At 43.3% G+C, this 27,994-nt stretch overlaps 2 protein-coding genes across 6 annotated transcripts in view; one reads left to right on the forward strand and one right to left on the reverse strand.

Moving 5' to 3' along the window:
* Positions 1-9,794, forward strand: part of LOC110532463 (uncharacterized) — a 35,883-nt gene extending 26,089 nt beyond the window's left edge. For 3 of the 5 annotated variants that reach the window (XM_036988473.2, XM_036988474.2, XM_090184914.1), the window contains 8 exons: positions 388-466; positions 1,678-3,114; positions 4,973-5,091; positions 5,357-5,440; positions 6,531-6,665; positions 6,805-6,896; positions 7,796-7,896; positions 7,988-9,794. In XM_036988473.2, the coding sequence (XP_036844368.2) occupies positions 388-466; positions 1,678-3,114; positions 4,973-5,091; positions 5,357-5,440; positions 6,531-6,665; positions 6,805-6,896; positions 7,796-7,896; positions 7,988-8,139 (2,199 nt within the window). In that variant the 3' untranslated portion in view covers positions 8,140-9,794. The remainder of the gene's footprint in view (positions 1-387; positions 467-1,677; positions 3,115-4,972; positions 5,092-5,356; positions 5,441-6,530; positions 6,666-6,804; positions 6,897-7,795; positions 7,897-7,987) is intronic. The other 2 variants (XM_021616396.3, XM_090184915.1) reach the window with 1 other exon arrangement.
* A 1,634-nt stretch (positions 9,795-11,428) lies between these two features.
* Positions 11,429-16,022, reverse strand: LOC110532464 (tumor necrosis factor receptor superfamily member 9). Its single transcript, XM_021616397.3, has 7 exons — positions 15,555-16,022; positions 14,792-14,911; positions 14,515-14,658; positions 14,319-14,391; positions 13,986-14,107; positions 13,750-13,902; positions 11,429-13,541 (listed from the first exon to the last, which is right to left on the reverse strand). The coding sequence occupies exons 1-7, from the start codon at positions 15,694-15,696 to the stop codon at positions 13,429-13,431; spliced, it is 867 nt and encodes a 288-aa protein (XP_021472072.2). The 5' UTR covers positions 15,697-16,022; the 3' UTR covers positions 11,429-13,428.
* Between the last annotated feature and the right edge of the window lie 11,972 nt (positions 16,023-27,994).

Consider the following 27,994-nt stretch of genomic DNA (forward strand, 5'->3'; position numbering starts at 1 on the left):
GATCTCTTTCAAAGGTTCTCTGAATGTTGATGGGTGGAGGCTGAATAGAAAACCACAGTGATTGATGCCAGCGTCTGCCCACACATTGGCACAAGCCTACTTAACCTCAGCCATATGCTTGGCAAGCATTTGGAGGTTGACATATTAGGCATTTTCTGACTGACTCAGTACTGCAACTGAGCACAAACTGAGTGTGTGAAGGATACAATTAACATATTTATTCTCCTGTTCTGGGCTCTGAGTCAACCCTAAATCACTAGTACTGTTATATGATACTGAAGACAACCATTTTCTATAATGATTTTATTCCCATCTGCTGACTGAGTGTATTGTTACAGCTCTGGTTCCATGGATGAAACAATAATAGACCTAACCTTGTTTCCACAGGAAATGGCTAAACACATCCAGGAAGAGGAGGAGCTGAGGGTCAGACAGAGGAGCAGTGGGCAGGAAAGCCTCCGTGATGGTACAGTCACACTTAGTATCTGTTGCTTCATTATAGAAGAAAATAAACGGTTTGGGCCTCAAACAAGATTTCCAATTATTCCTAGGCATGACAATACTTTATAATTGAACAGTGTGCTTTATGAGTAAAAGGCCCCTCTGTTGACAGGGTCATTTGCTTTACGGTTATTTTTTATCATCTATCTGGTTTCTTCTCTTTTATTCTTGAAATAATGTTTAATGGTGACAAAGGTTGGTTGAATGATTGCTTTGGTTTAAATCCTACTTTGGGTGGTACCTGCTATTCTGACCTGTCCTCTTGATTTTATTATTTTACTTCTCAATGCTTTTTCACCATGGTTGGTGTACATACTGTTTCTTTTATGATCATAACAAGGATAAAATATGGCACAGAAGGACTTGAAATCCTAATCAACTCTGTACTCTTAAACTCTGATGAACCCTGATGATCAAGCCCTCCACACCTGGGTCATTGTAGCCGGTTTGTAGCTGTGGGCAAACGGGGATACCTAGCCAGTTGCACAACTGAATGCATTCAACCTAAATGTGTCTTCCGCATTTAACCCAACCCCTCTGGATCAGAGAGGTGCGGGGGGCTGCTTTAATCAGTGCCCGGGGAACAGGTGTTGTGAGTTAACTTGCCATTCTGCCCTTGAGCAAGACAGTTTTTCTACCTTGCCGGCTCAGGGATTCAAACTAGCAACCTTTCGGTTACTGGCCCAATGCTCTTAACCACTAGGCTACCTGCGTAGTAGGTGTAGAGCTGAAGTTACTTGGGGAGACTGTGCTCTAATCTAACCCTGCTTTGCTCTGCATGCTTGACTGCCTGTCCTCCTCCTCCTCAGCCGGACATTCCAATCTGCATCCACTTGACTCCACAGGTTTCCTGGCAGCCTTATCACTCTGGCAATCACTTGGCTCTAGCTATCTTGTTAATAACATGGACCATGGCACTGTGTGCGTTGTTTTGTCTGTCAAGCTTGTATTTAAATGTTCACTTATAGATAAATAATCTAGGATAATTTAATTACATGCCTCCTTGCTAAATATAAAAAATAATTATTACAAAATGGCATGTCTAGCATGGTCCCTTGTATATTGATATGAATGAACCCTGTGTTAGCCTGGCACCATTCACTGCGGCTGTCTAATATAAACCATTAACACCCACACTCACCTGCTTTTGTGTTTGCATGTTTGGCTTGATTATAGACGGTACCAATGTCCATGGCTCACCCTCGTCATGCCCACGCCTGCCTGCTCTCAGCACCAGCCCTAGCCAGGGAGAAGGGCTGCACCATCAGCCTGCTACCAGCAGGTGGCAATGTTCCATGTCTAACACACAGCCACAGTCACACTCTACTGCTGAGCCTCTGTATGAGACCCACAGGTCAGCAGGACAGAATAACAGAACACAATCATCACATAATGGACACTCTAATCCACCTAGACTCATCAGAAACTACCTCCAATGCCCTCCACCAGACTATTTGAGTGATGAAGGCTCAGAGGATGCAGACACTGTGTTCCCTGAACACCTCCCTCCATCCCGGCCCTGTAGACTGGAGAAATGGCTCAATACTGCCCCTAGTTGTTGCCAGGCTCCTGTGTACCAACTACCGGAGAGGAGTTACAGGAGTCTCGGCAGTCCCATCAGCTCCAGAGAAGAGCGCAGCAGGATGTGGGAGAGGGGAAGTGGAACAAGGGAGGAAAGGCATAGGGGGAGTTGTCAGGACAGGGATAGGGGGGTTAAGGAAAAGAGGGCTAGGATTTGGGATAAGAATCCCAGGGCAAAGCATGACCGGGGTTATGACAGGGACCCCAGGTCAGAGGAGGGGAGAGGGTGGCGCTACATCAGTAGTACTAATGACTCTGCCAGAGGGCTGCAGGATAGAGACCGAGACGGGGTTAGGAGGAGGTGGACCTACAGAGAAACCAGCGACAACAAACAAGTCCGCTTCCAGGACAATGCCAGCAGGCATTGTTATAGTTACCATGACGACAGCAGGCGCGCAGTAAATGTATGGGACCTGATTGCCCATGACTTAAGAGAGAGGGGTGTGGCCGTGAGGCAGAGCTTCCATGGGGGGTCAAGGTCATGGGGGGTCAGAGGTGAGGTCAGAGACTGCCAAGTGCATGATGGGGAAAATGCCATTGCCCACAGTGACTCTCATCATCAACAGAGAGCTTTTCTAAGAGCTGTCCCCACCAGGCGTAGTTACCATGGAGATGTCGGGGAAAGAAAGAGAGCCTCACAAAGCGAAGGCTACAGTAACCAAGGCCATGGAGGAGAGGGAGAAAGAATCCTTGAAAACCTGACCATAGTGGAGGGTAGTGGGACTGAGGTCAATGTTGAACACAGCAGAGGGAGAGGGGGGAGGAGGAGTAGTGGAGACTCTAGGAACAGGGTCAGCTCAGGTGGGGACCAGGAGAGGGATGGCAGGGATGATAGGCACCACCATAGTCAACGCAGGGTGAGGAGTGCAAGTGATTGCCAGCATGGCTATAAGCAGGAGGAGCAGAACAGCTCAGAGGAGGAGGAAGAGAGGAGGGAGGAGAGACCCCTGCGGAGAGCCCACCATTTCAGCCAAAGCTTCTGCAGTGGAGGGGCCTCCATCAGGGCCAGATCTAGGCACACCTCCAAAGCAGGTAACACCCTGAGCTGCAGGTACCTCAGCACTCTGAACACAGACCTGCAGGGGAGGTGACTACTGTACTCTCTACCCAAAGCTTCCCAACAACCTCTCTGTGTACATCTACTCCTCTTCACTTCCTCCCTCCTTCAACAATCAAATCTGGAAAAATCTACTCATCTTGGTTTCCTTGTGTTTAAAGGAGGGGCCTCCAAATCTTTTTATTTTTCTCAGAAATTAGATTTTTCTTTTGTAGTGTTCATTCTGATGGTCTGGGAAATACCTTCATCTGGATTTCCCTGATTTATAGACTAGCTGTTCTTCAAACCCCTCTCCATCCTTCATCTTTGTCCTCTCTTGAAATGATCTAAGAGATGATTGTTGTTCTTCTTGATGAACCTATTTTATTCTTAAATAAAGATTTTGTCAGGTGAAGTGAGATGTTGTTCTGTAGGGTCAGCCATAGTAGTGTGATGCCCCTGGAGCAAAATAGGGTTAAGGCCTTGCTCACTTTTCATCTTGACAGCACGGGTATTTGAACCAGCAACCTTTCAGTTCCTGGGCCAATGCTATCTGCTAGGCTACCTGCTAAAATTGTACATACGCACAATAAGCATATTTATCTAAAACATCTGTTAGTAAGCATTTATCCTTTGCCAAGATAATCCATCCACCTGACAGGTGTGGCATGAAACAGCACGATCATTGCACAGGTGCACCTTGTCTTGGGAACAATAAAAGGCCAGTCTAAAATGTGCAGTTTTGTCACACAACAAAATGCCACATATATCTAAAGTTTTAAGGGAGAGTGCAATTGGCAGGCTGACTGCAGGAATGTCCACCAGAGCTGTTGCCAGAGAATTTAATGTTAATTTCTCTACCATAAGCCGCCTCCAACGTCGCATTACAGAATTTGGGAGTATGTCCAACCGGCCTCAAAACCACAGACCACATGTAACCACGCCAGCCCAGGACCTCCACATCCGGCTTCTTCACCTGTGGACAGTCTGAGACCAGACACCCGGACAGCTGATGAAACTGTAGGTTTGCACAACCAAATAGTTTCTGACAGTTTGTGCAGAAATTCTCAGGGAAGCTCATCCGCGTACTCGTTGTCCACACCAGGTTTTTGACCTGACTGCAGTTTGGCGTCAGAACCGACTTCTGTGGGCAAATGGTATAGGCAGGCATAAGCTAGGGACAACGAACACAATTGTATTTAATCAATTTGAATGCGCAGAGATACCGTGATGAGATCCTGAGGCCCATTGTCCTGCCATTCATCCACTGCCATCACCTCATCTTTCAGCATGATAATGCACGGCCCCATGTCGCAAGGATCTGTACACCATTCCTGGAAGCTGAAAATGTCCCAGTTCTTTCACCTGCATACTCACCATTTGACAATGTTTGGGATGCTCTGGATTAACGTTTACGACTGCATGTTCCAGTTCCGCCAATATCCTGCGACTTCGCACAGCCATGGAAGAGGAGTAGGACAGCATTCCACAGGCCACAATCAACAGCCTGATCACCTCTGTGAAGGAGATGTCGCAATGAGTCACACCAGATACTGACTGGTTTTCTGATCTACTTTATTTTTAATTTTTTAAATTAAGGCATCTGTGACCAACCACTGCATATCTGTATTCCCAGTCATGTGAAATCCATAGATTAGGGCCTAATTAATTGATTTCAATTGACTGAGTTCCTTATATGAACCGTAACTCAGTCAAATCTTTGAAATTGTTGCATGTTGCGTTTCAATTTTTGCTCAGTGTACTTCACTAGATGTCATGTCATAGACCTTTTAATCATACCTCATCACAGCCTTTATCTCTAAACCTTCCTGACCCAGGTCTTTCCTTCTACAGGAGCCGCGCTGCAGCCGGAGGAGGGGGTGTGTCTGGACCTGGGGGAACTGCACCAGGTGTTGCTGGATGAGGAGCTGGCCAGGAGGCTGCAAAAGGAGGAGGAGAAGCTGTTGACTAGGGTAAGGGAGGATCATCCTACTGGCTGTACTGTGTTGGCTCACATCCAACTATGTTACTAAATGCCGCTGTCTGATAGTCTGTCTTGAAAATTTGAGGTTTTCAGGAAATTTATTTTATTTTTTTAGACATTAACGAACATACAATTATGAAACTTCAGAAGCTATTTTGAATATGTTCTTGGTCCTAGAGTCATGACATGTTCAGAGTAGATTCAGAGGAGTTACTGCAGCAACGCCATGCTGAGTTATCCTCTTGTCATTGCAGAGCTCTCCAGCCCGTTCTTCCCTCTCTCAACATGACTCCTACCCAGAGGGAGACTTCAGAGTTGCGCAAGTGGCTCAGGATGAGGTAAGATAAAGGTGTAAAAGGAAATATCATGATTTTGGTATTATCTCCCAACAGAACTGACTGCAAGTGAGGCTATGATTTAGGTGAGAGGTCTTCAACCTTTCCTTGCCCAGGCACCGCTCCCAGGAAAACCGAAGACCCAGGGACCCCATCATATGTTAACAAAACTAATAATGGCGAGGAGAAGTAATCAACATTTTAAAATTAATAGATCTGCTAGACATTTTTTTCATTATTTTGACTTCCCACATTATAATTGGAGGAAGTGTAAACACTAACATACTATTTGCTAGAAAGGTAACTCCAAACACATTTTTGCTTAGAGCAGCTATTTATCTGGTTAAACAAAGGTTAGCAAAAGTTTATGTCCAAGTCAATAAAACTTGCCAGTAGCACTGGCCTGTTCGCGGTTGCTTTTTCAAAGCCCATGTTAGATACTCCAGCGAGTGTAATTGACTCTTATTTCACTCAATACTAGGAGTTAAAAAATAAAGTTGACATCATTAGAAATAAAATATTCTACTATTTTCTACTGTAGGCATGTAATTCAAAAGTCATTTATTTTTTGCTTCTATATTTTTCGCAGAAAAGGGCTCCCGAGTGGTGCGGTGGTCTAAGGCACTGCATCTCAGTGCTAGAGGCATCACTACAGACACTGGTTAGATCCCCAGGCTGTATCACAACCGGCCGTGATTGGGAGTCCCATAGGACGGCGCACAATTGGCCCAGCGTTGTCCGGGTTAGGGTTTGGCCAGGGTAGGCTGTCATTGTAAATAAAAATGTGTTCTTATCTGACTTGCCTAGTTAAATCAAATAAAACGTTTTTCTAAAAAAGTACCTTTGAGGGCTGTGGACCCCCAGTTGAATACCCCTGATTTAAGGAGAGGTATATTACCTTCTTTAACTAGGGGATGTGCTTCCAAAGTTAATTTGACCTTTTTATCAACCGATCTCAAAATTCATCAGATAAATCATAGGCTCAGGTCATAGGTCCTTCAAAGCCTTGGGTTCAGCTAGAGTCCACCTGTCCAATGTGTAACAACATGCCTATTGTGTATTGACCCTTCGTGGTCACTGTGTCCTCTGTCAGGAAATCGCCCGCTTCATGCAGAAACAGGAAATACAGTCGAATCGCCAGTCACGTGACCTTAATGGCCCGGGATCACGACGTGAACAGCATGACCTGGCTGACCCCCACAACAGGAGAACTGTCAAAGAGAGACCGGTAGCTGCTGCTGGTTTTATGAGCCATTGTCTACATATAATGTTAACTATTGACACTATACATTGACTTAACAGTCTTATTTCAAAACAATATTATAATAATAATAATAATAATAATAATAATGTGTTCTGTGTGTCAGATTCAGCGGGAGAGACTGGACTCCGAGGGCCTTCTATCTCCTACTGAGGAGTGTTCTCCAGACTATCAGGCCCCTAGCCCCACCTCAACACTGTGAGTCAGGCTTGGGCGGTATCCACATTTCCATAACTTCAAACCAACCATCCTGTAGTATGCGGTATTACCAAGTACATGTAAAATCCCATTGCGGATGCTAGCTAAATGTAAATGAGCGTATGCAAACATTTTATATGGTCTCTCAAACTATTTGCAGGACAGACATCCCAGCTCAGTTATACAAGAAACTCAAACATGCTACTCACATTTTTCCTCACACACAAAACAACCGCAAGGTTCTTGATCCAGGAGGGGATTCTCTGCAGTTACCAAGATGAGCTTGATTTTTGTAGGAAGCTAGCCACTTGGATAACTCGTTAGCAAATAAAATACACAGTATTTAGCACATTTTAGACAGTTATAACACATCTAACTGGAAAATATTTAGCAAAGTGTTACTAGATCACCTGCGTTTCTAAACAAACATGTGACCGGCTGAGCTATTTTAAGGGAACTAGGCATACCTACTGTTAAGTACTTACTGGTAAGCTTCATAATGAAAAATAATGGAACAGATCAAATGATGAACACAATCTGCTTTATCTCCTAAACTAGTGCACAAGTTGACTGCAGGTATTTCAAGTCAAAATAAATACTTAAATGTAATAAAACTTTATTGAAAATCATACCATACCATGAGTATTTCAAAATACCCCAGTATACCACCCAACCGTACTGTGCCACTCTAATGTAATATATAATGCTGGGAAACCCCTGTCTGGAAATGCCCTCCTTAGCACCTGACTGATCTTATCATTTGCTGCTAAAATATGGGTCTTTTGAAAAAGTTTTTGCTATAGATTTGCTACCTGTGGAATGGACTGCAAACATATGTTTTGTAATAGATTAGGCTATGAAAAGTTCTATATTTCAACCTGCTACTTATATCCTTACAGATCACAACAGCCAATCAGAAACATTGCAGAGGAACTGGACCCAACTTTCAAGACTAAGAGACCAGGCAAGGAGAGCATCAGAGCGGGACAGACCATTTCTGGTAGGAATAACAATGTAACATCTGACCATAACATGTAGCTTCATATAGAGATGATGTACAGTTATATGACCTTCTCTTGTCTTCTTAATAGGCCCATCCTCCTGTCAGTCTCATCCAATCCCCCACTCTGGCTTACATGACTTCATGGAGGAGCCTACGTTCATCCCGCCCACGAAGAGGCAAAGCGCCAAATCAGGACGCGCCAAATCCAAAGAGAAGAAGGAGAACTGTAAGCAGCAGTGATGTCACAGTTAGAGATACTGGGCCTGGGTGTACAGGGAACAACCCCTCACCCCGCCCCATATCAATTTACACCCCCCCCCCCACCCCCCCCCCACACTACTTAACCTGGTCCGAGAGGACTATCTCCAGATACTTGTATTATTATTTAGTTGTCCCAACTAGCACTTTAACCAGTTAAATACAATTGGAGATTTTGTTTTTGTATAAATTACTGGTGTAGATAAGACAACAATTTGGGTTCATATAACCTAATATAATTAACAAAGTGAAGAATTATAGTTGACCTGCCAATTATTCTCTTGTCTTCTGTGTTGATGAGAGAAGGTTAATATCAATCACTATGTTTTATTGTTTGTTACTTTTATTTGTTTCATTATTTAGTATTATTAAAGGGATACTTCAAGATTTTGGCAGTGAGGCCCTTTATCTACTTCCCCAGAGTCAGATGAACTCAGATACCATGTTTGTGTTTGTCCCGTATGAAAGAAGTTAGAGGTAAATATGTGAGCCAATGCTAACTAGCGGTAGCGCAATTACTAGGCGTCTATGGGTATCTACTAGCAGATACCCATAGACTTCCAGTCATTGTGCTAACGCTAGTTAGCATTGGCTCACAAATTTACCTCTAACATTCATACTGGACACTGAGACAAACATGGTATCTGAGTTCATCTGACTCTGGGGAAGTAAAAAAATCCTGAAGTATCCCTTTAATGGGAGATCTAAGTAACACTCCAATTCAAACGGCTTTAACCATACCCGACAGGGATTGCATCCAATCCCTCTTGTCAATATCTGTTTGAAAAATACCTGAGGAGCTCTCTATCAATACTATATCATTACTATCATGTCATTCACACCCTGCTAAAGTGACAAGTTTCCCAATTACTGGGAAATAGACTTGTCACTTTATGCTAATACTGTATTTCCCCAGTAAGCCAAGTCTATGGTAGGATATTGAGTCATATGTTTAATCCCTGGGATCCCCATGCTGTACATACTGTACTGTAGCCATCCTACAGCTAACACTACATCTTTAGTGTATGACAGGAGGACACTGCAAACCCAGTCAACAGAGCATACTGCTAAACCTTCTACCAGCAACCTTAACTGGACATTGATTGGTTATGTAAGTTCAACTACTAAAATACATCCTCAATGTAGTTTTTCCACCAACTCTCTGCTTCCCATCCCTTTGCAGCACTCATTCGAGTGCATTCAACAGACAATCATTGCTCTGTACTGTACATTTCCCTTCCTTTTATTTAAACAGCATTTTTTTGCACACATCATACAGTAACTGCACATTAGACAGGCACTGCTGGGCTTGTAGTTTGCTACAACTTATCTTTATTGCATGATTTTTGTTTACGCACACACAATTGTTGTTTACTTATATTTTGTGACCTATTGCCAGTTATTTTTTATGGAAGAGTTGCTTAAATGTAATCTTGTACAATACTTTTATTTTAACATTATGGTCCAAATATTTTTTGCCTGTTTGAGCATGAACATTATTCATTCTGTTCTTCTATTTAAGTAGAAATGTTCATATTACTATTGAGACACATATATTAGATACACACACTGGCATTAGTGCTCTCGTAGGTTTCTGAGAAGTTTTTCTGAATAAAATTAACAGCCCTGAAACCTCAGCAGTAATTTTGTCTTTTTCCTCTCTCTTAGGGAAACTTGCAGTGCCTTCGAAAAGTATTCAGACCCCTTGACTTTTCCCTCATCTTGTTACATTACAGCCTTATTCTAAAATGTATTCAATTATTTTTTCCCCCTTAGCAATCTACACACAATACCCCATAATGACAAATACATTTAGCAAATGTATGAAAACATTTAAAAAACATACCTTATTTATATAAATATTCAGCCCCTTTAATATTAAGCTCAGGTGCATCCTGTTTCTATTGATTATCTTTGATGTTTCTACAAGTTGATTGGAGTCCACCTGAGTCCACCTAAATTCAATTGATTGGACATGATTTGGAAAGGAACACACCTGTCTATATAAGGTTGACAGTGCATGTCAGAGCAAAAACCAAGCCATGAGGTCAAAGGAATTGTCCGTAGAGCTCCGAGACAGGATTATGTTGAGGTGCAGAATCTGGGGAAGGGTACCAAAACATTTCTGCAGCATTGAAGGTCCCCAAAAACACAGTGGTCTCCATCTTGCTTAAATGGAAGATGTTTGGAACCACCAAGACTTCCTAGAGCTGGCCGCCCAGCCAAACTGAGCAATCAGGGGAGAAGGGCTTTGGTCAGGGAGGTGACCAAGAACCTGATGGTCATTCTTATAGAGTTCATCTGTGGAGGTGGTTGTCCCTCTGGAAGGTTCTCCCATCACTGCAACACTCTACCAATCATCCCTTTATGGTAGAGTGGCTAGACGGAAGCCTCTCCTCAGTAAAAGGCACATGACAGCCCGCTTGGAGTTTGCCAAAATGCACCTAAAGGACTCCGACCATGAGAAACTAAATTCTCTGGTCCGATGAAACCAACTCTTTTGCCTGAATGCCAAGCATCACGTCTGGAGGAAACCTGGCACCATACCTATGGTGAAGCATGGTGGTGGCAGCATCATACTGGGGGGATGTTTTTCAGAGGCAGGGACTGGGGGACTGGTCAGGATTGAGGGAAAGATGAACAGAGCAAAGAACAGAGATCCTTGATGAAAACCTGCTACAGAGCGCTCAGGACCTCAAACTGTGAAAAGATTCACCTTCCATCAAGACAACAACCCTAAGCACACAGCCAAGACAACACAGGAGTGGCTTTGAGACAAGTCTCAATGTCCTTGAGTTGTCCAGCCAGAGTCCGGACTTGAACCCGATCGAACATCTCTAGAGAGACCTGACAATAGCTGTACAGCAATGCTCCCCATCCAACCTGACAGAGCTTGAGAGGATCTGCAGAGAAGAAGGGGAGAAACTTCCCAAATACAGGTGTGCCAAGCTTGTAGTGTCATACCCAAGACTCGACGCTGTAATCAATACTCAGTACTTTGTTGAAGCACCTTTTGGCAAAGGGTCTGCATACTTTCGTGACATTTCAGTTTATTTTTTAATAAATTAGCAACAATTTGCTTTGTCTTTATTGGGAATTGAGAGGGAAAAAAACAATTTAATTCGGTTTTAGAAAAGGCTGTAACATAACAAATGTGGAAAAAATCAAGGGGTCTGAATACTTTCCGAAGGCACTGTATGCCGACCAGAAATGTGCTGTCGGAAATGTAGCTGATTATGACAGTTGGTTGGAATACAATAAGACAACCCAGTGGTATTTACTAGTTCTTTAATATCAAAACAAGAATATTACAGTACTTATTCAATCAGTACCATTTTATCATGGCCTATAACATATTGTATACATGGCATAGAAAGTCCTAGGAGCCTGCCAGTCCAAGTACATATTCACATGAATGCCACTCAATAATCCATCAGTAACTGGCTCTTTAAAAACCCCGTCCTCAGATGACTGACAAGTCTGTGGTGGTGATGACTCATTAATACCTCTACTGTTATAAGCCCACTCCATGGGTGTGGGTTAACATTTTACACCATGTAGGCAATTATGGCCCCTATTGTGAATGTGAGATGTTCCATCTCAGTGGCCTATGCCTGTCACACTAGCTAAATACAGATACAGTTCAGACACCCTTGCGTAGTTACTGTAACTCCACTATGATACGCTACTCCTCTGTATACTCATGACAAGTCGAGGTTACATGAGTACAGATCTGACCAATGTTTCTACACGATCCTCTGGCTGAGGTGCTCTTTTTAACAGTCACGGGTCTTCCCTGCACTGTGTATTTCAGCATTCCAACGAGATCCCGTGAGCTTTAGTCAGACCAGTTTCATTGTGTTCATTGTGTACATTCCCAGCAGTGATGGTACATGATTAATATGACACATCAGAATCCCTCGGCTTTCCCAGCTCTGCTTAGTGGAGAGCCCACAGGGAGGTATCGCGTGTCAGACACTTTATCACAGATCTGTTATCCCATTGTACAGCACGTAGGAGACCTTGTGAAAGCTATTATTTACAACCAGGGCTAAATGGCTTGAGTTAACATGCATGTATAAGCAAGCTAAAGGAACAGCCACAAACAATGATTGTGATTGCAAAACTACAGTGGTGAAAGGGTTTAATCAAACTAGGTTAAAGGTAGCCCTTTGGAATCACTTGCAATGCCTATTGCCTACATTATAAATTGCGTGTCAAGTACAATTTACATTTGTATTAGTTAATTTATTGTTCCAATGACATTAGATAAGCTTCTGTGTAAAGGGCTGGGGAAAGCCCCACATGAGAGGATTCCCTGACCTTTAGCATCCCCTACTACATTTGAGGAAAGTCCAGACCCCTCGCTTTCTGGCAGTGTATCATAGAGAAGAATATGACATATTGTTTCCCACACATGTCCTTCACTCTTATCCCAGTCAATACAAGCAGTACTTTCACACAAAACGCTGCTCCAAGTCCCGTACTGTATCACATTGGCACATTCCTAACAAAGTGCTGAGAAAAATACCTTTTGTCCTTGCTGTAATGAATCTGTGTCACAGTAATGTTTAAATAGGGGTATTTACTTCTGCTCAGTAACTGTGGGCAGCGGAGTTTAGCCTTACAGGAAATACGTGAATATGATATAAGGCAGTGGGAGGCATGTGGGCAGTCACATCTAGCTGCCTGTGGTTTACACTGTTGCTTCAACCCCACATTGCGCTGTATTATACAAAAACGGCATGACTCTGCTCACACCCTCGCACTTACAAATGTCAAGTGTAGCATTTCATCACGTTTAGGTCATCTAAACTATTAACAGGAAACTATGCTAATAAAACCAGGAAATGTACAAGTATGTACATAGTTGAACTAATCCAGCAGCAGATACTTGATACAGTAACTGCTGGGGAATCTAACTAATGAATAGGTCAAATAATGACAATGTTTTTTCCCCCTGAACTTCCCCACCACTACTGACATTTGAATATCAGTTTACTGGCTGACATAACTGGTATACTTTCACAGAAAGTCATTGTTACATAGAGATCTCAATATTCACATCTTTGAATGTGCATGTAAGATACAAACAAATACTGGGGTATTAAAGATCACAAATGAACCTCTCAATTCCTTAGTGACAGCGTGTGGCATGAACAATCAGTCTAACAGTACTGGAACGATGTGTTGGCCAATCACTGGAAAGGCATCAGAGAGCCAGTGTGTGAGGTCTGTAGATCAGACCTAGTATAACCTCGCCACTCCCAATCACACAGGCAGGAGCTTGGTCTCAGAGTCCTGGGAGTGCAGTGTTTCAGAACTGCTGCCCTGTTCCTGCTGAGGGTGGTGGAAACTGACCTCTATCAGGCTCCTCGGCTCATCTGAGATGGAGAGGGGGGGATATAGGGGAGCGAGGGAGGATCAGGGAGAGAAGATTGAGTTTATATTTGAATCTGAGGTTAAGATAAAGCTGTTTGAAAGCTTACAGAATATTGATCCAGTATGGATGAGTTGTCCCCTGATAATGAGGAGGAATATGATTACCTGTAGGAGGAATTGTCCCCTGATAATGAGGAGAAATAGGATTACCTGTAGGAGGAGTTGGCACAATAAGGTTTGGCTCATTGTGGGTTGTCTTCTCTGGTTTCTTTTTGTTGTTGATGATGATGACCAGAAACAAGATAATAAGGATGATAAAGACTCCACACGAGGCCGTTATAGCCCAAACCAGCCCTGTGCCATCTGGGAGTAAGAGGTTGGCATCTTTCAAACAAGGTGATATTACAACATCAATTTTGCCATAGTGTTAGATTCACAGGTCTTACCTTCAGAGCCCCGTTTCGTAGGTAAGGTAATCACTTGGGGGATTGAATTGTTGGTAATGCCGCACTTGCTGTCACTAACTGCATCTCCCAAGGCCACAATGTGTTCATGGGGATGGGGACAGCTGGGACAGAGATGGAGAAATAAAGATTCAAGATTGTCTTTCTCCAACACCAGATTACATTGAGTAGCCATGGTGCAGGATTTTTCTTCTGGGTTGCCATGATTTGCTGCATACAGTAATAATTTGTTGGCAGATTAATGCCATGGCATTAGTACTACCAGTACACCAATATTGAATCAAACTCAGAGTTTAGGGGGAAATTCAATCTAACCTTGTTCTCCAAAGCTTACACTTCTCATGGATTTGGTCACTGAAGGTCCCAACTGGACAATTCCGGCAGGAGCCTATGAAGACAAACAGGCAGAGGTTTGAGACTTGGTGAATAAGTGTCCTGAGATTGTGAGTCTTATTAGGCATGCCAGATAACTTGTATGACTTTAGTGTTTGCAGGTACAGATGTGTCTTACGTGCAGCGGGAAGAGGTTCCTGGCCCTTTCCACACTCCTGGACACAAAAGGAGCAGTGGCCATCACCACATCTGAGTCCTGCCTTACAGCCACACTCTGTGTCCCTGCTTCTTGTACAGGCCTTCTTAAGGGTCAGGGCCCCACCTACACACACACAAAAGCATGCGAAAGTGGAGTAAAATGAATAATTGTTAAAAGTCTAATTTATCAAACAATAGACATTTCAGTTCAGGGGTAAATAAATCATGTTAAAAGCTCAAATATCCTGGTGACATACCTACGCACTGAGTACACCTGCGACAGGAGAATGATGTTGTGTCAGTTGTGTAGGTCTCATTCCTACAGGGAACACACAGCTTTTTCGGGTCTGGACCACAGGGAGTCACCAGACGGTTCCCTACACAAATACACACACAGACAACATTGAACGTACTATATTGAAATCAAATCTGTATCCATAATAACTCAAGAGTCAGGTGATTAACATCAAATTTGCTTCATCAGTAACAATTGCAGTGGACATGAATATATAAGGTAAATGCTTTTGATAGGAATCTATTTCCCTTCCCACATAGAGCTAAGTTTATCATTGATCTGATCCCGGGTGATCATTATCCATCCCCTTTAATGTGGTCCTATTAGAAACCACTGAAAATCAACTGGGTCACTGTGGTATAACCACTAAAGAGGAAATAATATTTAATTCACAACCTGGGATACACTAGATTATTCATCCCCATGAAAGACATGGGCTCTATTCAATCTGCCTCCCAGAAGTTAATTCGTACAGTTTTGTTGACATTTAAAGGCAATGTTCCAGCTTTAGCAGAGACATCATTCACGGTTAACGCTGCATATCAATCAGAAATAAACTTTACATTTCTATCGCGGAATCTGTAACGCTTCAGATTGAATAGACCCCATAATTTAACCAGATAAACCCTCTAGAATTGAATTCTCAAAATCCAAGCCATATTACATTAATTTACCGAGTACTGTTAAAGTTAAACCATATACAGTTGCCTAGTTTAGAAACTTACCTGGATGGCAGCTTTCACAGCAGATATCCGGAGAACCAGCAGAGGTTCTCCATTGCGCACAGCCTATCGTTATCTCACCAGTGCTACTCAGACAGCCCGGTATGAGCAGAGAGAAACACAGTACCCTGAGTACCAAATGCATCGTCTTTCACAGCCCTCCAGACCAAATATATAGCTACGGGACACAGCCGGGCTATGGATTCCAGATGACAGCAGTGCAGGTGAAAACAATAACAATCCAAATAGAATTGACATTAACAATGGTAATTAATCTGCTTGAAAGCACCTTCTTGTACCAGTAAACCCAGATATTACTAACTGTCCTTGCCTTAATGTACCCTACCATTGTCTTGAGGGCGTGGCTAAATATGTATTGACGGTATGAAAACCAATGATTTTTATGTTTTGAACCCAGCGTGCCAAAAAAAAAAAAGCTTGCCTTCATCGTGGCACTCCCCCCACGATTGTAAAAAAAAAAGCCTGCCTTCATCGTGGCACTCCCCCCACGATTGTAAAAAAAAGCTGTAGAATGCATTTTGATTTATTAAATTCGTTATTGACACATTTACTGTATTACAGACACCTTAATGCATACTTTTATATTATATTATGTGAGCTAAACATACAAATATTTATTTTTAAATATATATAAAAATGTTTGATAAAGTATACTTTTTTGAGATTACTAATGTTACTGTCCCATCTACAACAACAAAATACTTAATTAAGCAATAAGGCCTGAGGGGGTGTGATATATAGCCAATTTACCACGGCTAAGGGCTGTTCTTATGCACAACGCAGAGTGCCTGGCTACAGCCCTTAGCCGTGGTATATTGACCATATATCACAAACCCCCGAGCTGCCTTATTGCTATTATAAACTGGTTACCAACATAATTAGAGAAATACAAATAAATGTTTTATCATACCTGTAGTATACGGTCTGATATGCCACGACTGTCAGCCAATTTCTTCTGCCAAATGAACACACTTCTAGTGGCAAATGTGTGAAATTATAGCCATGGTATAAAAGGGATAATCAACTCGGGGCTCTATACGTTCTCTGGAAAATAATGCAACTCCGTGGAAGGTCACTTTACTGGATTATCCCTTACTTAAATTAATTTTAATCATGATGGTGCAATCATACTTATCAAATTGTTTTTCCAAGTTGTGTTTCCAACATTAAAGAGGCAGTGCAGTCAAAAACGTGATATTCTTGTGTTTAATATACACTGCTCAAAAAAATAAAGGGAACACTTAAACAACAAAATGTAACTCCAAGTCAATCACACTTCTGTGAAATCAAACTGTCCACTTAGGAAGCAACACTGATTGACAATACATTTCACATGCTGTTGTGCAAATGGAATAGACAACAGGTGGAAATTATGGGCAATTAGCAAGTCACCCCCAATAAAGGAGTGGTTCTGCAGGTGCTGACTACAGACCACTTCTCAGTTCCTATGCTTCCTGGCTGATGTTTTGGTCACTTTTGAATGCTGGCGGTGCTTTCACTCTAGTGGTAGCATGAGACGGAGTCTACAACCCACACAAGTGGCTCAGGTAGTGCAGCTCATCCAGGATGGGACATCAATGCGAGCTGTGGCAAGAAGGTTTGCTGTGTGTGTCAGCGTAGTGTCCAGAGCATGGAGGCGCTACCAGGAGACAGGCCAGTACATCAGGAGACGTGGAGGAGGCCGTAGGAGGGCAACAACTCAGCTGCAGGACCGCTACCTCCACCTTTGTGCAAGGAGGAGCAGGAGGAGCACTGCCAGAGCCCTGCAAAATGACCTCCAGCAGGCCACAAATGTGCATGTGTCTGCTCAAACGGTCAGAAACAGACTCCATGAGGGTGGTATGAGGGCCCGACGTCCACAGGTGGGGGTTGTGCTTACAGCCCAACACCGTGCAGGACATTTGGCATTTGCAAGAAAACACCAAGATTGGCAAATTCGCCACTGGCGCCCTGTGCTCTTCACAGATGAAAGCAGGTTCACACTGAGCACATGTGACAGACGTGACAGAGTCTGGAGATGCCGTGGAGAACGTTCTGCTGCCTGCAACATCCTCCAGCATGGCGGAGGGTCAGTTATGGTGTGGGGTGGCATTTCTTTGGGGGGCCGCACAGCCCTCCATGTGCTCGCCAGAGGTAGCCTGACTGCCATTAGGTACCGAGATGAGATCCTCAGACCCCTTGTGAGACCATATGCTGGTGCGGTTGGCCCTGGGTTCCTCCTAATGCAAGACAATGCTAGACCTCATGTGGCTGGAGTGTGTCAGAAGTTCCTGCAAGAGGAAGGCATTGATGCTATGGACCGCCCGTTCCCCAGACCTGAATCCAATTGAGCACATCTGGGACATCATGTCTCGCTCCATCCACCGTTGCACCACAGACTGTCCAGGAGTTGGCGGATGCTTTAGTCCAGGTCTGGGAGGAGATCCCTCAGGAGACCATCCGCCACCTCATCAGGAGCATTCCCAGGCATTGTAGGGAGGTCATACAGGCACGTGGATGCCACACACACTACTGAGCCTCATTTTGACTGGTTTTAAGGACATGACATCAAAGTTGGATCAGCCTGTAGTGTGGTTTTCCACTTTAATTTTGAGTGTGACTCCAAATCCAGACCTCCATGGGTTGATAAATTTGATTTCCATTGATAATTTTTGTGTGATTTTGTTGTCAGCACATTCAACTATGTAAAGAAAAAAGTATTTAATAAGAATATTTCATTCATTCAGATCTAGGATGTGTTATTTTAGTGTTCCCTTTATTTTTTGGAGCAGTGTATATTTCGACTCTGAGGTTGGAATAATAATGTGAAATTGTGAAAATGATAATGCCCCTTTAGTGTAAGAGCTGTTTGAAAAGACATTCAATTTCAGCTTGTTTTGCATGGGTGGGGTTTGGATTGCCTGGCAATATCACCAGGCGGTAAAAGTTAATTGACCAATAACAGAGTTTGCCCTCCTCTCTGCCAATAACAGCTAGTTTTCAGGTTACATATCCCTCCCATTAGGCTCCTCCAATTAGGCCCTTCACTCCCAGACATTCCTAGCTAAATTCTTGCTTGAGAAATTGGTTTTTGCTAAGAAGACATTTTTGACCATTTAATTGAAAACAATCACAGTAAGGTACTAAATTGTTACCCAGAAAGGATTTGATATTGAGTTAAAAACGTCTGCAGGAGAATTTACCCGCCCAAGTCCAATTCTCCATGGAGACACAGCACTTTGAATTTACATCATGATATATTGGACTTGGTTCAATCAATCAATCACGTTTATTTTATAAAGCCCTTTTTATCAGCAGATGTCACCAAGTACTATACAGAAACCCAGCCTAAAACCCCAAAGAGCAAGCAATGCAGAGGCAGAAGCACAGTGGCTAAGAAAAGCTCCCTAGAAAGGCAGGAACCAAGCAAGAATACAAGAGAGAAACCAGATTCCGAGGGGTGGCCTATCATCTTCTGGCTATGCCAGGTGAAGATTACAAAGCTGTGTTCACATTGGCAGTTTCAAATTACTCAAATCCAATTTAGTTGCATATCTGATTCGAATCTGTTCTTTTTCCTGCAGTCTGAACAGCCAGCCATAAAGCACATGGAATTGGATATTTCAAGCCATATTTAAAATCTGATTCCTGGCCATGTGACTTGTGTCTGACTGGTCAACTCTGATTTATTTACCCTCAAGTGGTTTTTAGACTGTTATTTTGCATATCTTGTTGCTTGCTAGCTACTCTGTTGACAGTTTGACAATAACATGTGGTAGATAACTAGCTTGGTAATTGTTTACAAACAAATAAGTGAATGTTCTAGAAAGCTAAACAGCTACCTAGCTAGCTAGTTGACTGCTGTGGCTAGTCAAAAAGGACTTGACTTGAGACTTTAAAAGTGTTCTTACCCTATGATTTTGAACATTCAAAGCAACTGGGAAACGTCCATGACAGGCACTGTTGTCACCTTAGCTTGCTACATAACTTCTGAGTGATGGGAAGCACAAGCACCACCACCAATCAGCCTACACTAATGCACACACACACGCACACACACACACACACATACACACACACACGTCATTACTATGACAACTAGCATAGCCTTGTCAGCTGATTACTGCTGTCTGAACACACACAAATCCGATTTGGTCACTTTTAACTTGCTGTTTGGACAGTCCATAGTGCAAAACGGATTTGAAAACTAAACTGATTTGAGCATTAAGGCCTGACATATCCTCATGGGGTTCTCTGTGTTACAATAGTAGTATTGTACTGAAAGAAGAACAAAAGAAGAGACTAAATATGTTATGATCTCACACAATGGAAGAATGTGAATGTCCTCTTAGGACAGGGAGGAAGACATTTCTCGGCTGAGAACAAGGCCATACTGAGGGAGAGAAAGTAGCATCAAGGGAGGAAAGATAATATTGTGCAGAGCAACACATGGTTTGGGAGAAGTCATTACAAAACCTTTCAACTTTCTTTGTCATTCCCTTGTGCTCATCCGCTGTTGTTTTGACTGAGTCAACCTGACTGGAGAGACTGCTACTATTCATATTTCACAACAGAGGAAATAGGAGCCTCACCACAAAAGGAGAAGCAACATTGCTGAACTGATGAAGCTTGGAAATGGAAAGTGAAACAAAAAGCAAGTTTTGTCATGAAAGTACCAATGACTCCTTCCAAAACTTTGCCATGCATGGGAAACACAATAGATCACCACATTGGATAACATTTGGCTGCAAACAATTCCAAGCAAACAGATCAAGCCCTCTTTAAACAGTTTAATTGAAATAGGGAGAGCTGTGACACACTTGTCTGGAAAGGAGGTTGTTTGTTACTGCAACATTTGCTCAGAAATTGTGCAACTGGTTTGATTAGTTCTCGCAAATTTGAAATTTTTTTTTTTTTTGAGACCTCTCGTTGTCTGGATATGATAATCCAACCGTTGTAATGGAGAGGGCCTGTGCTCGTGGGGCTGTGTGTGTCTGAGTGTGTGGGTGTTTGAGTGAGAATGTCACAGAGGAGAACCAACCAGAAAAAGCACAGCCCCTTCATTATCGACGCATCTCGCCGACAACATCAAAGAGCCATTCCAATCTCTGAAGCCAGGAGGACTTTGAGAGTTAGGTGTTAGCCAGATGGGAAATCCATCCAGGGGAACATACACTACATGGCCAAAAGCATGTGGACACGTTCTCGTCAAACATCTCATTCCAAAATAATTGCCATTAATATGGAGTTGGTCCCCCGCTTTGCTGCAATAACAGCCTCCTCTCTTCTGGGAAGGCTTTCCACTAGATGTTAGAACATTGTTGGGTTCAGCCACAAGAGCATTGATGAGGTCAGGCACTGATGTTTGCAATTAGGCCTGGCTCGCAGTCAGCGTTCCAATTCATCCCAAAGGCGTCCGCCAAGCCCAGATTCGTCCGTCGGACTGCCAGATCGTGAAGTGTGATTCATCACTCCAGAGAATGCGTTTCCACTGCTCCTGAGTCGAGCTTTACACCACTGTAGCTCAGCTTCCAGGAGTTGCTAAGGATGGAGGTTTAGAGTTTAGTTGCTGTTCCCAATAAGTTATTCCTTAAGAGACGTCCAGGGGAAAAAAGGTGATGCATTGTCCATCCTGTGGTTAGAGACTCCAGCATCGCTTGGGTTAGCTATGGGAGGGGGGAGTTAAGACGTGGGACTCAGCCCTACCTCAATGTTTGGGGTAGTGCTAAGATTAGGAGCAGGTTAGGATGTACCTAAGTACTTTTCGTTGAGTCCATTGGGGTGTTTTGTATTCGTATCTTAATCCAAGCATTTTCACTGCTCTTGCTTTGTTGATCCGACCAATAACGATGTTCCAGGCCCATGATTTCCAACACTATTCATCCGTGGTATTTAACCTGGGGTTAAGGTTGTGGTTGAGGCTAGGGTTTTTTAGTTAAGTCAATTTATTTTTTGTATGATTTAAACAAAATGGGAGTAGGTACCGTTGAAGAATGGGATCTAAAATTAATTAGGCCTATGTTGTTAGACCCATCCCTTGTGTAAGGTCTGCTTCCAACTCACACTCTCAAACACATAGATCCCCTGAACACAGCTCACTCTTCAGCTCACTTTCCAGCTCACACTCTCAAAGACATAGATCCCCTGAACGCAGCTCACTCTCCAGATCCTAATCACCTGAAAACTGATCACCTGTTCACACACCTGTATATCATTATCACACACTATTCAGTTCAGTTCTCCACACCCCATCATTGTGAGGTGTTGTTTGTTTTGTGACACACTTCTATTTGAAGTGTTGGGTTTCCTGTAATTAATCCTCCTGTGTATGATCGTTTTGGCCTGCCTCACTAATGATGCCTATTACCTGCCTGTAATTATTAGTTGTTGTTAATTGTTTTTAATAACCTGCCCCGGGACTGCGGTTGAAAATTAGCCGCCTGGCTAAAACCGGCACTTTTACTGAAACGTTGATTAATGTGCACTGTCCCTGTAAAAATAAAATAAACTCAAACTCAATTTAGCCTATCGGATTTCCTGTTATCAACCTATTGCCTGATCTCCCAGACGACGTTACTAGCCTTTTCCCTGCCTGTACTGTTGCCTTGTTTGGACCCCCTGTGAATGACCTTCTGCCTGCCCCTGGACCCAGCTAACTGCTTCCTCCTGTGTATGACCTTCTGCCTGCCCCTGGACCCAGCTACCTGCCTCCTCCTGTGTATGACCTTATGCCTGCCCCTGGACCCAGCTACCTGCTTCCTCCTGTGTATGACCTTCTGCCTGCCCCTGGACCCAGCTACCTGCTTCCTCCTGTGTATGACCTTATGCCTGCCCCTGGACCCAGCTACCTGCTTCCTCCTGTGTATGACCTTCTGCCTGCCCCTGGACCCAGCTACCTGCTTCCTCCTGTGTATGACCTTCTGCCTGCCCCTGGACCCAGCTACCTGCTTCCTCCTGTGTATGACCTTCTGCCTGCCCCTGGACCCAGCTACCTGCCTCCTCCTGTGTATGACCTTCTGCCTGCCCCTGGACCCAGATACCTGCCTCCTAATGTGGTCCTTTGCAAATAAACACCTGCTGAGCCCTGCGCTTGAAACCAGCTCTCTGTCTCCCATCGTGTTCATTACACCTTGGGAGTATGTATTCTTGAAGTTGGGTAATCTCCACTAAATAATATTTAGAATTGGGTAACCTGGTTAAACTGTTGGGGTAAATGTTTTGCACCTTTGTGTTGCTGTCTCTGATCTTCTTTCAACCTTTCACACACCCAACTTTGTCCAACACACACAGGTGTAGGATTTAAGGTCATCAGGACATGAAACGTCAAAAACTTAATCTGCCTACACATGTTACATCAATAGCACACCCCCACTTCTCCCACTCTGAACAATACTTGCGTACACACACACAGCATGTTGAAGAGTAGGCCCCTACGACTACAGCCTGTCATAGTAACACTGTCTAGTAAAAGAGCTGCTCACAGCCAGTTTGTCAAAGTGAGGGCTGAGGTGGTTTTGAGTAAAGTTATTGACACATAACAGAACCTTTTTATATAGTGGGCTTAGATATTTGCATCGAACAGGGCCATACTGAAACTACGTCACTCCACATTTCACGCAAACCTTTCCACCAGCTGTGCAACACAGCCATAGTAGTCACCACATGTTCTGGGCTGTAGCTCTGAAGAGGCTTGCTCTAGTGTCTACAGTAAAAGTGCCACCTCTGCAGCGGGGTCACCTCCTCTGCCTCTCCTGGGCCACAACAGAAGCGTCACTTCCTGTTAGAAGCACCACATCCTCCCACTCGTGTGACTGACGGGTAGCATGTCAGTAGGGTCTCATGACGTCCCAGCGGGGTCTGCTCTGGCCCGGTGTGATCCTCACTCAGGCTCAGACTGTCAGCCCACAGGGAAAGTACAGCAGTGTTTGTACCAGTAAGTTCCACTCGGAGGCGGGTAGATTTACCAGCAAAGCATATACCTTTGTCAAGAAAAAAGACAAGACACTACAGAATGTATTGCCTTGCCAGAAATAATACCACATTTGCAAACCATGGTGTATAGTGTACACTTATTCATTGTGCACTGGCACACATCAATTCAAACATTATCCACCAGTTATATACTCCTGAGACCTAGCAATTCATTTTTGTCCTCTAATAAACATAAGTATTTGGTCTGTATCTCTAAGGCCATACATGCCACTGTGCTAGGTCTGTTGTACATTCTGAGAGAACATTCTGGCTTTTCAGTGATACCACGTATGGGGGTGTCACCTTGATAATATTTTTTTTATAGCAGTTTGTTATATCTGGAGTACTTTTCCTGTCTTATCCGGTGTCCTGTGTGAATCTAAGTATGCTCTCTCTAATTCTCTCTTTCTCTCTCTCTCTCGGAGGACCTGAGCCCTAGGACCATGCCTCAGGACTACCTGGCATGATGACTCCTTGCTGTCCCCAGTCCAGCTGGCCATGCTGCTGCTCCAGTTTCAACTGTTCTGCCTGCGGCTATGGAATCCTGACCTGTTCACCGGACGTGCTACCTGTCCCAGACCTGTTATTTGACCATGCTGGTCATTTATGAACATTTGAACATCTTGGCCATGTTCTGTTATAATCTCCACCCGGCACAGCCAGAAGAGGACTGGCCACCCCACATAGCCTGGTTCCTCTCTAGGTTTCTTCCTAGGTTTTGGCCTTTTTAGGGAGTTTTTCCTAGCCAACGTGCTTCAACACCTGCATTGCTTGCTGTTTGGGGTTTTAGGCTGGGTTTCTGTACAGCACTTTGAGATATCAGCTGATGTACGAAGGGCTATATAAATACATTTGATTTGATTTGATTTCTTTCTGGTTCTGGCTACAATCACAATTACCATCACAATTAGCACATTTTATGGTAGGTGTGTGTAATTGTCTAATTGATTTTGAACTTTGACCTGTGTACAAATGGTCTTCTGTGCAGTAAAGACCCATGATGATCACAAGGATCTACACTGAACAAAAATATAAACGCAACATGTAAAGTGTTGGTTCCATGAGCTGAAATAAAAGATCCCAGAAATGTTTCATTTGCACAAGAAGCTTATTTCCTAAAATGTTAGTGAGCATTTCTCCTTTGCCAAGACAATCCATCCACCTGACAGGTGTGGCATATCAAGAATCTGATTAAACAGCATGGTCATAACACAGGTGTATCTTGTGCTGGGGACAATAAAAGGCCACTCTAAAATGTGCAGTTTTGTCACACAACGCCACAGATGTCTCAAGTTTTGAGGGAGCGTGCAAATGGCATGCTGACTGCAGGAATGTCACCAACGCTGTTTTAGAGAATTTGTCAGTACATCCAACCGGCTTCACAACCGCAGATCACGTGTATGGCGTTGTGTGTGCGAGCAGTTTGCCGATGTCAATGTTGTGGCGGTGGGGTTATGGTATGGGCAGGCATAAGCTACTGACAACAAACACAATTGTATTTTATCGATGACAATTTGAATGCGCAAAAATACCGTAACGAGATCCCGAGGCCCATTTTTTTAAAGGTATCTGTGACCAACAGATGCATATCTGTATTCCCAGTCATGTGAAATCCAGATTAGGGTCTAAACAATTTATTTCAATTGTCACGTTCTGACCTTTATTTCCTTTGTTGTGTATTTATTTAGTATGGTCAGGGCGTGAGTTGGGTGGGCAGTCTATGTTTGATTTTCTATGATTTGGGTATTTCTATGTTTCGGCCTAGTATGGTTCTCAATCAGAGGCAGGTGTCATTAGTTGTCTCTGATTGAGAATCATACTTAGGTAGCCTGGGTTGCACTGTTTGTTTGTGGGTGATTGTCTATGTTGATGGCTTGTTTCAGCGCAGCTCGCATTAGCTTCACGGTTGTTATTTTGTTTACTGGTTTTGTATAGTTTTCAGTGTTCAGTACTTTCTTGATTAAAGATTTACCATGGACACTTACCACGCCGCATTTTGGTCCGACTCTCTTTCACACCTAGAACACCGTGACATCAATTGACTGATTTCCTCATATGAACTTTAACTCTAACTTTAACTTATATTTTTTGTTCATTATAAGTATGTTTTCCATGTGATTTTCAGAGGGACAGTGATCTGACGTTTGGTCAAAGAAATTGATGAAAATGTCTTAAACGTCATAATTGTATGATTTACAACTGGTTTAGTAATCAAACATTTGGCTCTAAATTTGGACCACTTGGATCTATCAACTCAGAGGGATGAGCATATGAACGAGGTCATGTTCAACTACTGGAAAATGCGTTTTGGGAGGATGAAATCATATATTTATTATCTTGATGTACTATCTGTACTTACTGTATGGGTTAAATTTACCCGGGACACAAACGGTGAAGGCCGAATCGAACATAAAGGGTTAAATAAGAGCTAGCTAATAAACGTACTCAGCTAACTAGGTTTTTACCTACTGTCCCCATTTACTGTAATGTCAAATGTTTCATATTTACTATTAACCCTAATGGCCACTACAGTTTACATACAATAAAAATGTACAAATATTGTATACAAATATTTTTGTTGCATTATTTTCTTTGTAACGTGTTTTTTTCCACCCAAAATATAAACTCAGCAAAAAGAAAACGTCCTCTCACTGTCAATTGCGTTTATTTTCAGAAACTTAACATGTGTAAATATTTGTATGAACATAAGATTCAAACACTGAGACATAAACTGAACAAGTTCCACAGACATGAGACTAACAGAAAGTGAATAATGTGTCCCTGAACAAAGGAGGTGTCAAAATCAAAAGTAACAGTATCTGGTGTGGCCACCAGCTGCATTAAGTATTGCAGTGCATCTCCTCCTCATGGACTGCACCAGGTTTGCCAGTTCTTGCTGTGAGATTTTACCCCACTCTTCCCACAAGGCACCTGCAAGTTTCCAGACATTTCTGGGGAGAATGGCCCTAGCCCTCACCCTCTCATTCCACAGGTCACAGACGTGCTCAATGGGATTGAGATCCGGGCTCTTCGCTGGGCATGGCAGAACACTGACATTCCTGTCTTGCAGGAAATCACGCACAGAATGAGCAGTATGGTTGGTGGCATTGTCATGCTGGAGGGTCATGTCAGGATGAGCCTGCAGGAAGTGTGCCACATGAGGGAGGAGGATGTCTTCCCTGTAACGCACAGCGTTGAGATTGCCTGCAATGACAACAAGCTCAGTCCAATGATGCTGTGACACACCGCCCCAGACCATGATGGACCCTCCACTTCCAAATCGATCCCACTCCAGAGTACAGGCCTTGGTGTAACGCTCATTCCTTCGACGATAAACGTGAATCGACCATCACCCCCCGAATCCAACTGCTCCTCGTCAGTGAAGAGCACTTTTTGCCAGTCCTGTCTGGTCCAGCGACGGTGGGTTTGTGCCTATAGGCGACGATGTTTCCGGTGATGTCTGGTGAGGGCCTGCCTTACAACAGGCTTACAAGCCCTCAGTCCAGCCTCTCTCAACCTATTGGGGACAGTCTGAGCACTCATGGAGGGATTGTGCATTCCTGGTGTAACTCGGGCAGTTATTGTTGCCATACCGTACCTGTCCAACAGGTGTGTTGTTTGGATGTACCAATCCTGTGCAGGTGTTGTTACATGTGGTCTGCCACTTCGAGGACGATCAGCTGTCCGTCCTGTTTCCCTGTAGCGCTGTCTTAGGCGTCTCACAGTACGGACATTGCAATTTATTGCCCTGGCCACATCTGCAGTCATCATGCCTCCTTGCAGCATGCCTAAGGCACGTTCACGCAGATGAGCAGGGGCACTGGGCATCTTTCTTTTGGTATTTTTCAGAGTCAGTAGAAAGGCCTCTTTAGTGTCCTAAGTTTTCATAACTGTGACCTTAATTGCCTACTGTCTGTAAGCTGTTAGTGTTTTAACAACTGTTACATAGGTGCATGTTCATTAATTGTTTATGGTTCATTGAACAAGCATGGGAAACAGTGTTTAAACCCTTTACAATGTGAAGTTATTTGGATTTTAATGAATTATCTTTGAAAGACAGGGTCCTGAAAAAGGGAAGTTTCTTTTTTTGCTGTGTCTCAGAAGGATACTCTATACATCTGGCCTAGTCTTTTTGAACACATTTCATGTTGATCTGAAAACACTCATATCACTTCTGCTATTTCTAAATGTATTCTACAAATTCAACATTTCACTAATTGTTCACTTGAATGGGTGAATACGGAATAGGAAAAATATAACAATAAATACCTCAGATGGCTGGATGTCTCCTACTGCTGGTTAAATAATGTAAATGCAATTATGACTATTGGCTACCATTGAGCATATAACACTTAGCATCATGTAATACAGTTAAAAGCTGTCTAACCAACCTTTTTTTCTGGTTTCTGTACGTACAACTAAAAAGCACGGTTCACAATGTTGTTTTTTAGAAGAGAAAAACAGACAAAATC

Source organism: Oncorhynchus mykiss, chromosome 9 (genome assembly GCF_057628025.1).
Source record: "Oncorhynchus mykiss isolate SJ-2025 chromosome 9, ASM5762802v1, whole genome shotgun sequence".
NCBI classification, from domain to species: domain Eukaryota; kingdom Metazoa; phylum Chordata; class Actinopteri; order Salmoniformes; family Salmonidae; genus Oncorhynchus; species Oncorhynchus mykiss.